The sequence below is a fragment of the Mandrillus leucophaeus genome, unplaced genomic scaffold (genome assembly GCF_000951045.1).
Source record: "Mandrillus leucophaeus isolate KB7577 unplaced genomic scaffold, Mleu.le_1.0 Scaffold440, whole genome shotgun sequence".
NCBI lineage: Eukaryota > Metazoa > Chordata > Mammalia > Primates > Cercopithecidae > Mandrillus > Mandrillus leucophaeus.
The window spans coordinates 37681-54613 of record NW_012104699.1 but is presented as its reverse complement, the minus strand read 5'-3'; the positions used below and the strand labels follow the sequence as shown (position 1 = coordinate 54613).

The following is a 16933-nucleotide window of genomic DNA, read 5'->3' as shown; positions in this document are numbered from 1 at the left end:
GGGGACAGAGGGCCGAGCTGCGCCCGGGAACTCGAGTCCCAGACCCTGGAGTCGCTGCAGGGAGGCCAGGGACCTTCCACAGCCAGTTCCGGCCGGTTCCCACAAGCCCCTCCCCCAGTCTCCAGACGCCCGGCCCCGCACACGCACCATTTCCTGGCTTCCAGGGTGTCCCGGGGTCCTGCCTACGGCTCTCTCCGGCCTGTGCAGGTCCCAGCACGCCAGACGCTGCGGTGGAGCCACCCGGGCCACTGGAGAAGCGGAGACCGGAACCCAAACGCAGCGGACGCGAAACAGGAAGACCCCGCGGAGTTGTTGAACGTTGCCCACCGTCCCCCCTTGCAGAGTTCCTGATTGGATGGTTTGCAGGTCCCCGCCCCAGAGTCCCTGATTGGGTGATGATCCAAGTCCTGCCCCCTTGGCACTGAGTGACAGGAGAAGCAATGCGATATGTGGCTGAGTAAAGACAGATTGACAGGGTCTTGGCCACTGCCCTTCGTAGGCGGGGCTTCCTCCCTCTGTAACCTTCTGTGCCGGGGAGAATGTTTGCGTTTAAGCAGAAAGTGTTCCAGACTCTGCAGAACTGACGCTGGCGTGTTTCTGCACTCAGGGTTCCCTTCCTGCTTTTTCCTCCCGGACACAGAGTCACAAGTGTGCACAGGGAATGACAGACTCGGCGTCCAGTGGAGCCATCCGCTGGCCTCAGAGTAGGAGGCCCGCCCAGGCCAGGCCGGACCTCAGTGTAACAGGAGGGAGGAGGGCTTGCTTCTTTCAGGCAAGAAAATTAAAACCGACAAAGAAATGAAATTATTAAATGCGTAGGAAAAACTGGAGTTTTTATGACAGCGATCATCTGTAAAGAAACCAAGAGAAGGCCGGGCGCGGTGGCTCACGCCTGTAATCCCAGCACTTTGGGAGGCCGAGGCAGGTGGATCACGAGGTCAGGAGATCGAGACCATCCTGGCTAACATGGTGAAACCCTGTCTCTACTAAAAATACAAAAAATTAGCTGGGCGTGGTGGCGGGCACCTGTAGTCCCAGCTACTCGGGAGGCTGAGGCAGGAGAATGGTGTGAATCTGGGAGGTGGAGCTTGCAGTGAGCCGAGATTGTGCCACTGCACTCCAGCCTGGCAGACACAGCGAGACTCTGTCTCAAAAAAAAAAGAGTTCAACTGCCGGGAACAGACCCCCAATGGGACCCGAACAAGGGACCAGACATGGAGAGGCTAAGACAGTACCGTGAGGCATTAATAGAAGGTCTAAAGAAAGGGGTTCAAAAGGCTACAAATGTAAATAAAGTCTCTGAGGTCATCCAAGGAAAAGAGGTGAGTCCAGTGCAATTCTATGAAAGACTGTGTGAGACTTACCGTATATACACTCCTTTTGATCCAGATAGCCCTGAAAATCAGCGCATGATTAACATGGCCTTAGTTAGCCAAAGCACGGGAGATATCAGGAGAAAACTGCAGAAACAGGCTGGGTTTGCAGGTATGAATACCTCACAGTTACTGGAAATAGCCAATAAAGTGTTATGAATAGAGATGCAACAAGTCGCAGAGAAAGCCGTAAGGAAGGTGAACGCTAGACTAGGCAAAACGCCGACTTACTGGCTGCGGCCATTAAGGGAATTCTCCCGAAAGGAGAGGGAAAGGGGGGTTCAAGGAAGAACACCCAGTCTAATCGCCCACGCTTGCGATGTAACCAGTGCGCCTATTGTAAGGAAATAGGACATTGGAAAGATAAGTGTCCCCAACTGAAGGAAAAGCAAGATGGTTTGGAACAAAAGACCTCAGATAAAGACAAGGGAGCTTTGTTCAATCTGGCTGAAGGGCTGTTGAACTAAAGGGGACCGGGCTCAAGTGCCCCCAAGGAGCTCACAGTCAGGATTACAACTGGGGGCAAGGACATTAAGTTTTTGGTCGATACTGGTGCTGAACATTCAGTAGTGGCCACGCCGGTTGCCCCCTTATCCAAGAAAACCATTGATATAATCGGAGCAACAGGAGTTTCCACTAAGCAGGCTTTCTGTCTATCACGGACCTGCTCGGTGGTGGGACCTGAGATAGTTCACCAGTTCTTGTACATGCCTGGCTGTCCCTTGCCCTTGCTGGGAAGAGACTTACTTAGCAAACTGAGAGCCACCATCTCCTTTACAAAACAGGGCTCTTTACAGCGAAAGTTACCGGGAACAGGAGCTATCATCGCCCTTACGGTCCCCCAGGAAGAATAATGGAGACTTTTTCTAACTGAGCCAGCTCAAGAGATAAAACCAGCTCTAGCTAAGTGATGGCCCCGAGTATGCGCAGAGGATAGCCCTCTGGGACTGGCGGTCAACCAAGCCCCTGTATTCATAGAAGTTAAGCCTGGGGCCCAACCAATTAGACAAAAGCAGTATCGGGTTCCCAGAGAAGCTGGGAATCCAGGTTCATCTCAGGCGCTTGAAAGCCTATGGAATTATAGTTCCTTGCGAGGCTCCATGGAACACCCCGCTCCTGCCTGTCCCTAAGCCAGGGACCAAGGTCTACCGACCAGTACAGGACTTGCGCTTGGTCAACCAAACTACAGTGACTCTGTACCCAACAGTTCCTAACCCTTACACATTGTTAGTGCTGCTGCCGCTACCTGTCTGGACTTAAAAGATGCTTTCTTTAGCATCAGAATAGCTCCTGAGAACCAGAAGCTGTTTGCCTTTCAGTGGGAAGATCCGGGGTCAGGTGTCACTACTCAGTACACTTGGACCCGGCTTCCCCAAGGGTTCAAGAACTCCTCTACTGTCTCAGCAATCTTGGCTCACTGCAACCTCCACCTCCCAGGTTCAAGCAATTCTCCTACCTCGGCCTCCCGAGTAGCTGGTACTGCAGGCGCACACCACCACGACCGGCTAATTTTTGTATTTTTAGTAGAGACTAAAAATACATACTAAAAATACAACACCATGTTGGTCAGGCTAGTCTCGACCCCCTGACCTCGTGATCCACCCGCCTTGGCCTCCCAAAGTGCTGGGTTTACAGGCGTGAGCAACCACGCCTGGGTTTTTGTTTTATTTTGTTTTTAAACAGCTTCTCACTCTGTCACTCAGGCTGGAGTGCAATGACGGGATTTCAGCTCACTGAAACCTCCACCTTGTGGGTTCAAGCGATTCTCCTGCCTCAGCCTCCCGGGCAGCTGGAATTACAGGTACCCACCACCATGCCCTGCTAATTTTTTTTGTATTTTTGTAGAAATGGGGTTTTACCACGTTTGCCAGGTTGGTCTCAAACTCCAGACCTCAGGTGATCCGCTGGCCTCAGCCTCCCAAAATGCTGGGATTACAGGCGCGAGCCAAGGCGCCTGGCCTTTCCTAGGAATTTTGAAACAAAAGGTACAAAATATATTAGTTTACTAACTCTACATGTGCCATTGCACTCCATCCTGGGCAACAAGAACGAAACTCCATCTCAAAAATAAATAAATAAATAAATAAATAATAAAATTCCTAGAAAATATTGTCTTCTGAAAATTTAAGCATTTTTGCCCACTGGGTTGATGGAAACAGAAAGGGTTCTAGGCCAGAATGTTCATATTTCGAACACTTTCAAATTATAACTATTGTTACATGTTTGCAGTTTATTCAAGACTGCTGTTACACAGTGGACAAATTAACTCCTTACTTCAAATATCTAGTCTACCTAGATGTTTGGAAGTGTCCCATGTATATTAAATGTAGAGGTAGTGAAATATCACTTTGTAAATATCTTTTTGTTAAAATTTATAGGAAACACTGCCTTTTGGAAATTGAATTGTTTAACCACCTTCGTGAGCAGTGTAGTATTGTCTATACTTGTTGGATAGTTTAGAGGAGGTGGGAGGGAAGAAATCGCAAAAGATCAGTGTGTTCATACTTGGACATTTTCAGACACTATTTTTCTATATGTTTTGTGCACTTTGTTTTGCTCTATATATAGCATATATAATGGGCAAATGCATCCTAATTTTGCAACATCTAATTGCTAGATGTTAAAGAGGTTGCCAGTGTATGATAAAGTACTTAGTAAATTTAGCATATTTTGTACACTTTGTGTTGAAATTCATAGGAAACTTGTCTTCTGTGAATGACTTTTGGATAGGAATTTGTTCAACCATCTCTAAGCATTACACATGCCTGTACTGGTCCACTGGATTGAAAGCAGAGAGAAAGAAGTAAGGAGGGAATTGTTCAAGGCCAAAGTGGTCATTTTTTTAAAAAATTTTTTTTGAGACGGAATCTCGCTCTGTCACCCAGGCTGGAGTGCAGTGGCGCAATCTCGGCTCACTGCAAGCTCCACCTCCCAGGTTCACGCCATTCTCCTGCCTCAGCCTCCCAAGTAGCTGGGACTACAGGTGCCCACCACCACGCCCAGCTAATTTCTTTGTATTTTTACTAGAGACAGGGTTTCACCATGTTAGCCAGGATGGTCTCCATCTCCTGACCTCGTGATCCACCCGCCTCGGCCTCCCAAAGTGCTGGGATTACAGGTGTGAGCCACTGCACCTGGCCCAAAATGGTCATATTTGGGAGATACCTTAGATGATAACCATGGTTACATGTGTGGAATTTTATTGAACAGTGCTGTGTACATGGTGGACAAGTTATATGAAATATCTAGTCTTTCTAGATATTTGGAAGTGCTTCATGTATTTAAAAGTAGTAGTAGAATAACACTGTTTGTTTGTTTGTTTTGTTTTGTTTTTGTTTTTTGCTTTTTTTTTTGTTTGTTCGAGATAGAGTCTCACTCTGTCGCCCAGGCTGGAGTGCAGTGCAGTGGCACGATATCAGTTCACTGCAGCCTCTGCTTCCTGGGTTCAAGTGATTCTCCTGCCTCAGCCTCCTGAGTAGCTGGGATTACAGGGGCGCACCACCATGGCCAGCTAATTTTTGTATTTTTAGTAGAGACAGGGTTTTACCATGTTGCCCAGGCTGGTCTTGAACTCCTGACCTCAGGCAATCCACCCACCTAGGCTTGGATTACAGTCATGAGCCACTGCGCCTGGCGAATAATACTTTTTGTAAATAACTTTTAATAACTGTTCGGGCTGGGCACAGTGGCTCACGCCTGTAATCCCAACACTGTGGGAGGCTGAGGCTGGTAAATCATTTGAGGTCAGGAGTTCCAGAACAGCCTGGCCAGCATGGCAAAACCCCACCCCGTCTCTACTAAAAACACAAAAATTAGCTGGACTTGGTGGTGAGTGCCTGTAATCCCAGCTACTCAGGAGGCTGAGGCATGAGAATCGCTTGAACCCGGGAGGCAGAGACTGCAGTGAGCTGAGATCGTGCCACTGCACTCCAACCTAGGTGACAGAGTAACTCTGTCTCAAAAAAGAAAAGAAAAAAGAAAAAAACTGGTAGGAAATACTGTTTGGAAGTAGAATTGTTGAACCACCTCTGTGAACAGTGTACTCTCTGTACTTGTTCATTCGGTTGAGGGAGGTGGGCGGGATGAAATTTCCTGATTGGGACATTGTACTACAGCTATGCAACATGTTACCACTGAGAGAAAATGGCTGTGTTATTTCCTACATGTGAATCTGCAATGACCTCAAAATAAATTTTTGTTAAAAAGTACACCACTGGATTCTGCAAGCCTCCCGAGCACGTCGGTACCCGGCTCCCCTCACTGAATCACCGAGTTCTCTCCCCAGCTGTATTTCCAAAATGTCACTTTCTAACAAGCTGACCCTGGACAAGCTGGACGTGAAAGGGAAGCCAGTCATTGTAAGAGTCGACTTCAATGTTCCTATGAAGAACAACCAGATAACAAACAACCAGAGGATTAAGGCTGCTGCCCCAAGCATCAAATTCTGCTTGGACAATGGATCCAAGTCAGTAGTTCTTATGAGACACCTAGGCCGGCCTGATGGTGTCCCTATGCCTGACAAGTACTCCTTAGAGCCAGTTGCTGTAGAACTCAAATCTCTGCTGGGCAAAGATGTTCTGTTCTTGAAGGACTGTGTAGGCCCAGAAGTGGAGAAAACCTGTACCAACCCAGCTGCTGGGTCTGTCATCCTGCAGGAGAACCTCCGCTTTCAGGTGGAGGAAGAGGGAAAGGAAAAGATGCTTCTGGAAACAAGGCTAAAGCCGAGCCAGCCAAATTAGCAGCTTTCCAAGCTTCACTTCCCAAGTTAGGGGATGTCTATGTCAGTGATGCTTTTGGCACTGCTCACAGAGCCCACAGCTCCATGGCAGAAGTCAATCTGCCACAGAAGGCTGGTGGTATTTTTGTTTTTTTGTTTTTGTTTTGTTTTTTTTGATGAAGAAGGACCTGAACTACTTTGCCAAGGACTTGGAGAGCCCAGAGCGACACTTCCTGGCCATCCTGGGCAGAGCTAAAGTTGCAGACAAGATCCAGCTGATCAAGAATATGCTGGACAAAGTCAGTGAGATGATTATTGGTGGTGGAATGGCATTTACCTTCCTTAAGGTGGTCAACAACATGGAGATTGGCACTTCTCTGTTTGATGAAGAGGGAGCCAAGATTGTCAAAGACCTAATGTCTAAAGCTGAGAAGAATGGTGTGAAGATTATCTTGCCTGTTGACTTTGTCGCTGCTGGCAAGTTTGATGAGAATGCCAAGACTGGCCAAGCCACTGTGGCTTCTGGCATATCTGCTGGCAGGATGGGCTTTGGACTGTGGTCCTGAAAGCAGCAAGAAGTATGCTGAGGCTGTCACTCGGGCTAAGCAGATTGTGTGGAATGGTCCTGTGGGGGTTTTTGGGGTTTGGGGGGTTTGTTTGTTTACTTTGAGATGGAATCTCACTATGTCACCCAGGCTGGAGTGCAATGGTGTGGTCTTGGCTCACTGCAACCTCTGCCTCCCTGATTCAAGTGATTCTCCCGCCTCAGCCTCCTGAGTAGCTGGGCCTACTGGCTCGTGCCACCACACCTGGCTAATTTTTGTATTTTTAGTAGAGACTGGGGTTTCACCATGTTGGCCAGGCTGGTTTTGAACTCCTGACCTCGCGATCCGCCCACCTCAGCCTCCCAAAGTGGGGGATTACAGGCGTGAGCCACTGTGCCCGGCCTGGAATTTCATCTTGTTTCCATGCTAAGTAGTAAAACGGTGACAAAGCTAATCAGAATAAGCTACATCAAAAGAGAATTAAGCTAACACGGCTCACTTTTTTTAACAGGCAAAATATAAATATATGCGCTCTAGAATGCACAGTGGTTTAGTCACTAAGAAATTCAAACGGGATCTTGAAGAATGTAGGCAAATCCCGGGTGCAGTAAAGATGAGCTGAGATGCCGTGTCACTGTTTAAGGGCTCGTGGCACTGCATCTCTCGACCACTAGCTGAATCTTGACATGGAAGCTTTTAGCTAACGCCAAGTGGGGATGCAGAAAATGCTAAGTTGACTTAGGGGCTGTGCACGGGAACTAAAAGGCAGGAAAGTACTAAATATTGCCGAGAGCGTCCATCCCCAGGATGGACTTTACCTTGTAGGAGCTCTAAACTGGCACCACCCACAGTGCTCACATGGCTGACTTTATCCTCCGTGTTCCATTTTGCACAGCAAGTGGCAGTGTCTCCACCACCTATGATGGTGATGCAGCCCCTAGAAGTGGCTTTCACCACCTCATCCATGAGGGCTTTGGTCTCCCAAAGTGCTTGGATTACAGGTGGGAGAATCACTTGAGATCAGGAGTTCGAGACCAGTCTGGCCAAAATGGTGAAACTCCATCTCTACTAAAAATACAAAAATTAGCCGGGCGTGGTGGTGGGCACCTGTAATCCCAGCTACTTTGGAAGCTGAGGCAGGAGAATCACTTGAACCCAGGAGGCAGAGGTTGCAGTGAGCCAAGATCGTGCCACTGCACTTTATCCTGAGCGACAGGGTGAGACTCCATCTCAAATACTACTACTACTACTACTAAATAATAATAATGAAAAGACACCAGAGACCTCTCTTTCTGTCACCCCCATGCCCTCTCCCCAACTTGAGGACACAACCAGAAAGTAGCCATCTTTGAGCCAGGAAGAAAGCCCTCACCAAGAACAGAATCTACTGTCATTTTGACTTTGGACTTTGTGGTGTCAAGAATCATATTTTGTTATCGTATTATATTTTGTTATTTTGTAATCGTATGGTATTTTGTTATAGTGGCTCAAGAAGAGTTAAAGACAGAAATGGCAAGAAAGTTAAACTTATCCCACTAGGGGTTTGTCATGCAGGGGACAGAGTGTTGGGTTTAGGCTTGAGCTTTGGAGTTGGAAAGAATTGAGTTCACACCTAGGCTGGGGCCCTTGGACAAGTCCCTTGAGTTCTCTGAACCTCAATAGCCCCTTCTGTAAAACGAAGATAATAAAGCTGTTGTGAATGCACCTTGAAACTGCAAGACACATGTCTAAGCACCAGGTAGGCACCCAATAAATAGCAGTAGTGCTATTCTTTTTATTAATGTCTTTCTAGTTATTCATGCTAATGATACAGTGGGACAGGCAGAACTGGGTCTTCAAGACTTCAGGTGCCAGGCTGAGGAGCTTGGACTTGCACTTGAGAGCACTAGGGAGCGATGGGAGGTGTGTGAGCAGGGGAGAGACAGAAAAATGTCCCTTTGGTGCTGGGGTGAATGACTAGGAATTCAAGTTTGGGAGACCAGGAGGACACTTTGACAGGTACCCAGGTGAGTGTCTAGACCTGGGTGGTGGCAATCGGGATGATGGGAGTGAGAAGAAATAAGTAGGCTGGGCGCTGTGGCTCATGCCTGTAGTAATCCCAGCACTTTGGGAGGCCAAAGCGGGCAGATCACGAGGTCAGGAGTTCGAGCCCAGGCTGGCTGACATGATGAAACTCTGTCTCTACTAAAAATACAAAAATTAGCCAGGCGTGGTGGTGCGTATCTGTAATCCCAGCTACTTGGGAGGCCGCAGCAGGAGAATTGTTTCAACCCGGGAGGTGGAGGTTGCAGTGAGCCGAGATTATGCTAATGTACTCCAGCCTGGGCAACAACAGCAAAACTCTGTCTCAAAAAAAGAAAAAAAAAAATTATCCAGGCATGGTGGCAGGCGCCTATAATCACTGCTGCCTAGGAGGCTGAGGCAGGAGAATCACGTGAACCCGGGAGGTGGAGGTTGCAGTGAGCCGAGATCACGCCACTGCACTCCAGCCTAGGTGATAGAGTGAGGCTCCGTCTGAAAACAAAAATAATAATAATAAATAAATACATATATAAAAAAGTAGTTAAGTAGTTCAGGATGAGTATTGGGTATAGGGCTTGAATGGTAACTCCATGACCCAGGTCGGAAGTAGCAGTTAAGAGGGGTTGGGGTCGGGGTATCAACGTCAGTTTTCACTTTCAGTTTTTTCATTGTGTCTTTCTGAAATATTCTTACTGTTCCTTGGAGACACTGCCCAAAGATCCCTCCTCTGAAAATCGCCCTGGAACACGTGTGGTTTGCAATTTCCTGCAAAGCTGCTGCTCATGATGTTATCCTACAAACATCCAAATCCCGGCATATGAGTTTCTCCAGGGCAGTCTCTGACTGGTTCCATTGTAGGATCTGTCCACGCCCTGCATATGCCTGGTACCAAAAAGGGAAACTGGGTCTGCAGGACGTTGCTGCAGTTCAGGCGTTGGCCGCGTGGGAGCAGAAGTGCAAAGTCAAAGCGTCTGGAAAAAGCGCTCAGGTTGTGGGACCAGCAGAGCATCACCGAGGACGTCCCTGGTCGAGAACTACGTCTTTTTATCCATTTTAAAGGGGTGTGAGGCACTAGGATCCAGTTTTGTCCACCTAACCCACCCACCCAGCGACCCACACCCTGCAGCCCGTAGTTGGAGGATAATTACGCAAAACCTAAATCAGATCAGTCTTTCCTCTGCTCAGAACCTCTTTTTTTTTTTTTTTTTTTGAGATGGAGTCTCGCTCTGCTGCCCAGGCTGAAGTGCAGTGGAGCAATCTTAGCTCACTGCAAGCTTCACTTCCCAGGTTCAAGTGATACTTCTGCCTCAGCCTCCTAACTAGCTGGGATTACAGGTGTGAGCCACCACGCCCAGCCTTCTTTGTCACTTTTTTTTTTTTGAGACCAAGTCTTACTCTGTCACTCAGGCTGGAGTGCAGTGGAGCCATCTCAGCTCACTGCAACCTCCACCTCTCAGGTTCAAGGGATTCTACTGCCTCAGCCTCCCCAGTAGCTGGAATTACAGGCGTCCACCACTATGCCTGGCTAATTTTTGTATTTTTAGTAGAGATGGGGTTTCACCATAATGGCCAGGCTGGTCTCAAACTCCTCACCTGAGGTGATCTGTTCGCCTTGGCCTCCCAAAGTGGTGAGATTACAAGATAAAATCTCACCACCAGCCCCCACCACCAGACCTACAGGACAAGGCCAACACCTAGCATCAGTCCCAGCTTCATTCTACATAGAAAGGCAAACTGAAAACTCCTAGCCCCAGACCATTTTAAGGAGGACCCAAATCCGATACTCCTGCTCCTAAATGCCAAAGACATAGAAACTGGGCCAAGCGCAGTGGCTCAAGCCTGTAATCCCAGCACTTTGGGAGGCTGAGGCGGGTGGATCACCTGAGGTCAGGAGTTCAAGATCAGCCTGGCCAACATGGTGAAACACTGTCTCTACTAAAAATATAAAAATTAGCCGGGCGTGGTGGTGGGCACCTGTAATCCCAGCTACTTTGGAAGCTGAGGCAGGAGAATCACTTGAACCCAGGAGGCAGAGGTTGCAGTGAGCTGAGATCACGCCACTGCACTCCAGCCCTGGGCAACAGAGCAAGACTCCGTCTCAAAAAAAAAAAAAAAAAAAAGACATAGAAACTGCCATCTTTGGTTGGCTAAATCTGGAACAGAAGTTTGTTCGGCCTCAACAATGGAACACAGAGCAGCAATTAGCAGCAGCTCAAAGGAGCATGCTGGCCACCAGATAGCAGAGCAGGTTAGCACCTGAGAGAAAGGGAAGGCTGAAACATTGCGTGGTGACCAACATCTAGACATCCTGCTGACAGTGCCAGCTGTTATGGTTGCCTGAAAAGGTATGCTTTGGATGTTGACACTGATGGCTATGTGGTGCACATACACACCAAGAATATGAAAAGGCTTATTACAAAAATGAGGTCTCAGGGAGAACAATGCAGGGCTCTCAAGCAAATGTGACATGGTGTGAGAGCAAGGAAGATGGCATTCCTGTCCCTTATGAGTACTGATGCAAAAATCTTGAAATAAATGTCAGCGAAGCATATAAAGCAATATATTCAAAGCATTATGCAATATAACCAAGTGAGATTTATCCCTGGAATGTAAGGATGGTTCATCATATGGAAACTGATCAGTGGAATACACCACATTAGGAAATGATGGAAAAATGACAGTCTTGATCGGTGCAAAAAAGCATCTGACATAATACCCATTTATGATTAAAAACCCACAATAAGCTAGGAATAGAATTTACTCAGCTTGCTACAAAGCATATATGAAAAACTCAACAAAATCTTTGATGGTGAAAAACCATATTTTTAATATCTAACATCAGAAACAAGGATGTTTGCTCTCACCAGCTCCATTCAATGTTAAGAGGGGGTGTTCCCAGGGAAATCAGGCAAGAAAATACAAGCATTCCAGCCGGGCCTGGTGGCTCAAGCCTGTAATCCCAGCATTTTGGGAGGCCGAGGTGGGCGGATCACAAGGTCAGGAGATTGAGACCATCCTGGCCAACATGGTGAAACCTCATCTCTACTAAAAATAAAAAAACTAGCTGAGTGTGGTGGCACACACCTGTAATCCCAGCTACTCAGGAGGCTGAAACAGGAGAATTGCTTGAACCTGGGAGGCGGAGATTGCAGTGAGCTGAGATCATGCCACTGCAGTCCAGCTTGGTGACAGAGTGAGACTCCGTCTCAAAAAACTAACCAACAAACAACCCCCTCCCTCCAAAAAAAACCCAGCCAGGTGCAGTGGCTCACACCTGTAATCCCAGCACTTTGGGAGACCGAGGCGGGTGGATCACAAGTTCAGGACATTGAGACCATCCTGGCCAATATGGTGAAACCCCATCTCTACTAAAAATACAAAAAAATTTAGCTGGATGTGGTGGCACACACTTATAGTCCCAGCTACTCGGGAGGCTGAGGCAGGAGAATCGCTTCAACCCGAGAAGTGGAGGTTGCAGTGAGCCGAGATCACGCCACTGCACTCCAGCCTGGCAACAGATTCCATCTCAAAAAAGAAAAAAAAAAAAGCATTCCATATTTGAAAATATATATATACACACAGCCCTCTAGACAAATATACAAAAACCACACACTTTGTCACTGTACATACAGGTGGACAAACACAAACTCACAAACCCACAGATGTAACAGCCCAGATACTAAAAGATGCTCCCAGACAGAAGGACCCCAGGTGTTCTGATCTCTTCTCCAGGTTTCTCTGGCTCCTCAGGAATAACCACCACAGTGCCATATATATTCTCGCTTGCTTTCTTGTCTTCCAGAATGTCAGGATCAAGGGGACAGAGATATTAGCACAGCTTTGTTAACTATACCTATTAGAGAGTGTTACACAGAGGAAAATATTTACTGAATATTAGGACTCACACAGACACATACACAAATGGATTTTACACAAACGTCATCACAGACCCACATATACTTGTCCTTCAAAAAGTGAATGTTCTCACTCCCATTCCATGTAGCAGAGATACCCCTTAGCTCCCCAACACCTATCACAAAAGATGGCTCCTTGAGCCCATTCTGACAGTGAAGGAATCTCAAACTTTCCGACCTCCCACAGTACAATAATCATGTCTCTACAAAAGCAGAACATGGCAGCCCAAGAATGCGAAAATAAGGACCTGAAATGGGTTGAGTAATAATGTTCCAACCCCTCAAACTACCATAAATGTTCCTGGTGAGAGAAGCAAAGGTGTGTATCTCCTGGTTCAGCCACCGGGTCCTCCACTGCATCTCCACGGTAGCCATCATTTCCACTGAGGCCTCAGCTGCCAGCAAACCTTGCTCCAGTCAGCCTCTGGACCCTAGTATCTTCACCGTGGTGTTGGATGCTGCCACCTGACCCATCCCTGCTGTTGGAGGAGGGTGGAGGCCAGAGGCCTAGAGAGTTCCGACTACAGGTCTCCAAGCGACAGAAAGATCACTTCTGGGACCCAGGGAGACTGTAAGTTGTTACGAGGGTAGATGGTGACCTGGTTTCCCTCAATGCTGCCACCTCCCTTCTAGAACACACTGACTTGCTCTCTAAGAAAAGGGTGGACTGACCCCAACAAAGGACAGACCCAACACCTATCATGCCTGTGCAATTCAGAAAAGGGAGAATTCGGTGGCTCCAGCAAGCAGTTTATTGGGAGTTGAGTTCACCTTGCCATATGATGTGAAGCAAGGTAGTTCCATGGCTTGTGAACCCTGACGCCAGGGCCTCCCATACACAATAGAGCTGGAGCTCTGCAGCGTGCGTCCTTTTCCAAAAACAGCCAGGTGCTACTCTTAGTGGGAGGCTAGGAAACCAGTCCTGGAGCAGGATGCACGTGACATGCACTGACGTGAGAAGGCCGGAGCACCATCCGTGCATATGCTGCGGAATATCTCAGGATAGAACGTGCCAGAAAATGGGGAAAGCAAGTTAGGGGAGGTAAGCATTTTGAGTGTCCTACAGCTAAGACATGGCAGAGTGTGTCTCTGTGACTCCACTAGCAGTTTTGAGATTATTCTGACTGTGGTGGTTGGTACAGGGCTGGTAACTGCAGGAGAGTGCATGCTGTGTGGTCAAGGGGCACGTGTCCCATGACACAGGTTCTGCTTCTTCAGCCCTCTCACCTCAGAGCCACCTGGGGTTGCCACAGAGAAATTTACATGTGAATTTCTAAACATGTTTCCCAGTAAGTATCCAAAGTGTAGGTTTGAGATGGGAAATGGAGCTGAAGATGACCTCAAAACAGCCCTGGAATAATGCGATGCTGACAATGTCTGTGAATTAGGATGTCCATAGGCATATCCCACTTGAGGAGAACTGTAAGGTTAGAAGCACAGCACTCCTACAGTCTGACCCGAGGACACTGATGGAAACTTAAAGGCAGATTCTGGGAGTCTTCTCACTTCTATCCAGTCATGTGTGTGAGCTGAGGGCAGCCACTGCCCTAGACGGTGTTTCCTAACTTCTGACTGGATGCCACAAAAGACCTGCTGGGACCCAAGTCCTTCTTCCCCATTCCTTTAATTCTTCCTACGAAGAATCTCGACAATGGCTGCACGTGTAATTGAAGATGTTCCCATATTGCTTACATTAAAGAAGGCTGCTCTGCAGCGTGGGTGGTTTCATGGTTTTAAAATGAACTGGGGGCCAGGTGCGGTGGCTCATGCCTGTAATCCCAGCACTTTGGGAGGCCAAGGTGGGTGGATTACCTGAGGTCAGGAGTTCAAGACCAGCCTGGCCAACACGGTAAAATCCCATCTCTACTAAAAATATAAAAATTCGTTGGGCGTGGTGGCATGTGCCTGTAATCCCAGCTACTGGGGGGGGTCTGAGGCAGGAAGAGTGTTTTGACTTGGGAGGCAGAGGTTGCAGTGAGCTGAAATCATGCCACTGCACTCCAGCCTGGGCAACAGAGTGAGACTCCATCTCAAAAGAAAAAAAAAAAAAAGTAAAATGAACTGGGGCTGGGCGTGGTGGCTCACACCTGTAATCCCAACACTTTGGGAGGCCAAGGTGGATGGATCATTTGAGGTCAAGAGTTTAAGATCAGCCTGGTCAACATGGTGAAACACTGTCTCTACTAAAAATATAAAAATTAGCTGGGCATGGTGGTGGGCACCTGTAATCCCAGCTACTTGGAAGGCTGAGGCAGAAGAATTGCTTGAACCCAAGAGGCAAAGGTTGCAGTGAGCCAGGATCACACCACTGCACTCCAGCCTGGGGTGACAGAGTGAGACTCCATCTCAAAAAACAGACAAAAAAAGGCTGGGAGCTGTGGCTCACACCTACAATCACAGCACTTTGGGAGGCCAAGGCGGGCAGATCACCTGAAGTTGGGGGTTTGAAACCAGCCTGACCAACATGGAGAAACCCCACCTCTACTAAAATCACAAAATTAGACAGGCGTGGTGGCACATGCCTGTAATCCCAGCTTCTCAGGAGGCTGAGGCAGGAGAATCACTTGAACCCGGGGACAGAGGTTGCAGTGAGCTGAGATCACGCCACTGCACTCCAGCCTGGGCAACAAGAGCAAAACTCCATCTCAAAAAAAAAAAAAAAAAACACAAAAGATGGGATGGATAAAGAATTCTCCTTACAGTTTCTCTCAGTATATATTCTCAGGTGTCTTTAAAAGATTCTGTGAAGTGAAGGCTTTCCCACACTCCTTACATTCATATGGTTTCTGTCCATGGAGTCCATTCGCATATTTGCAATCCTACAGGAGAGTGGAAGTGCCTCCCATATTTGTCAAATATTTAATTGCCACGAGTCATGTCTTCAAAGTGAATTAGGACAACTGAAGGCTTAATCACACCGTTTACATTCCTTGAATTTCTCTCCAGCGTAAGTACTCTCATATATCCAAAAGGAACTAATACAGCTGACAGCATTGCCACACTGTTTACTTTCTTAGGGCTTCTGTCTAGTATGAGTCCTTTCGTGCACGTGCAGAGACTTTGAGTAACTGAAGGCTTTACCACATTGTCTACATTGAAAGGGTCTTTCTCCAGTATGAATTCTTTTGTGTACTTTCAGGGAATTTAAACAAGTGAAAGCTTTGCCACACTGCTTACACTCACATGGTTTCACTCCAGTGTGACTTCTTTCATGCCTTCGAAGGTGACTGAAGTAAATGAAGACCCGACCACACTGTTTGCATTCATAGGGTTTCTCTCTAGTATGGGTTCTTTCATGGATTCGAAAGTGAGTGGAATAAAGAAAGGCTTTACCACATTCTTTACATTCGTAAGTTTTCTCGCCAGTGTGAACTCTTTCGTGCAATTGAAGGTAACTTGAAGAATTGAAGGCTTTACCACATTGTTTACACTCATAGGGTTTTTCTCCAAAATGAGTTCTTTCGTGCACTTGACAGGAACTAGACGACTTGAAGGCTTCCCCACATTTCTTACATGTATAAGGTTGAACTCCGGTGTGGGTTTTCACGTGTTTTCGAAGGCTTGAGTGAGAAAAGAAGGCTCTCCCACATTCCCTACATACAAAAGGTTTCTCTCCAGTATGAGTTTTCTCATGACTTCGTAAGTACGTGGGACAACTGAAGGCTTTCCCACACTGCTTACATTCATAAGGTTTCTCTCCGGTGTGAGTCCTTTCGTGGGTTAGAAAAGGCTGGTAATAGATAAAGGCTTTTCCACACTGTTTACATTTGTAGGGTTTCTCTCCAGTGTGATTTTTTTCATGGCGCCGAAGAGCAGTAAGATATCTGAACGCCTTCCCACATTCCTTACATTCATAGGGTGTCTCTCCAGTATGAATTCTTATATGGTTTCGAAAGGAAAAGAGAAATGCGAAGGCCTTGCCACATTCTTTACATTCGTATGGTTTCTCTCCAGTATGAATTCTTTCATGGGTTCGGATACTGGAGCTGCGAGTGAAGGTTTTCCCACATTCTTTACATTTATGTGGCTTCTCTCCATATTCGTGATACTCATTTGGTTTCTGTTCCGTGTGAGACCTCATGTGTCTATTAAGGGAGACTTGATGCATGAAGACCTCCCCACACACACTGCAGTCACATGGTTTTAATCCAGTAGGAGTTTCCAGGTTCGTATGAAGATCAGGAATCGGGCTACTGCTTTTTCCACACGGACGATCCTCTTTATTTTCACAGAGCGTTTCAACCGTAGGACTGCTGTAAAAAATGAGTACCATATTATTAATAGTTTTGTATTAATGATCTTATATTTATTAGCAAGTACCAGAATTACATTTTAAATATTTTCAGAGAAACTCTATGTTAT

The 16933-nt window shown here is 47.2% G+C and overlaps 2 protein-coding genes and 1 pseudogene across 5 annotated transcripts in view; 1 reads left to right on the top strand and 2 right to left on the bottom strand.

Annotated features, from left to right (window-relative positions):
• ZNF564 (zinc finger protein 564) overlaps positions 1 to 356 on the bottom strand; it is a 37404-nt gene extending 37048 nt beyond the window's left edge. Inside the window, exon 1 of one of the 2 annotated variants that reach the window (XM_011994013.1) lies at positions 148 to 356. In XM_011994013.1, the coding sequence (XP_011849403.1) occupies positions 148 to 150 (3 nt within the window). In that variant the 5' untranslated portion in view covers positions 151 to 356. The remainder of the gene's footprint in view (positions 1 to 147) is intronic. The other variant, XM_011994012.1, reaches the window with a different exon arrangement.
• A 5238-nt stretch (positions 357 to 5594) lies between these two features.
• LOC105549484 lies at positions 5595 to 9714 on the top strand (annotated as a pseudogene). Its single transcript, XR_001007546.1, has 2 exons — positions 5595 to 6732; positions 9376 to 9714. The product of XR_001007546.1 is annotated as a phosphoglycerate kinase 1 pseudogene (transcript).
• A 5716-nt stretch (positions 9715 to 15430) lies between these two features.
• Positions 15431 to 16933, bottom strand: part of ZNF490 (zinc finger protein 490) — a 31355-nt gene continuing 29852 nt past the window's right edge. For both annotated transcript variants that reach the window (XM_011994010.1, XM_011994011.1), the window contains one exon: positions 15431 to 16824. In XM_011994010.1, coding sequence (XP_011849400.1) covers positions 15585 to 16824 — 1240 coding nt within the window. In that variant the 3' untranslated portion in view covers positions 15431 to 15584. The remainder of the gene's footprint in view (positions 16825 to 16933) is intronic.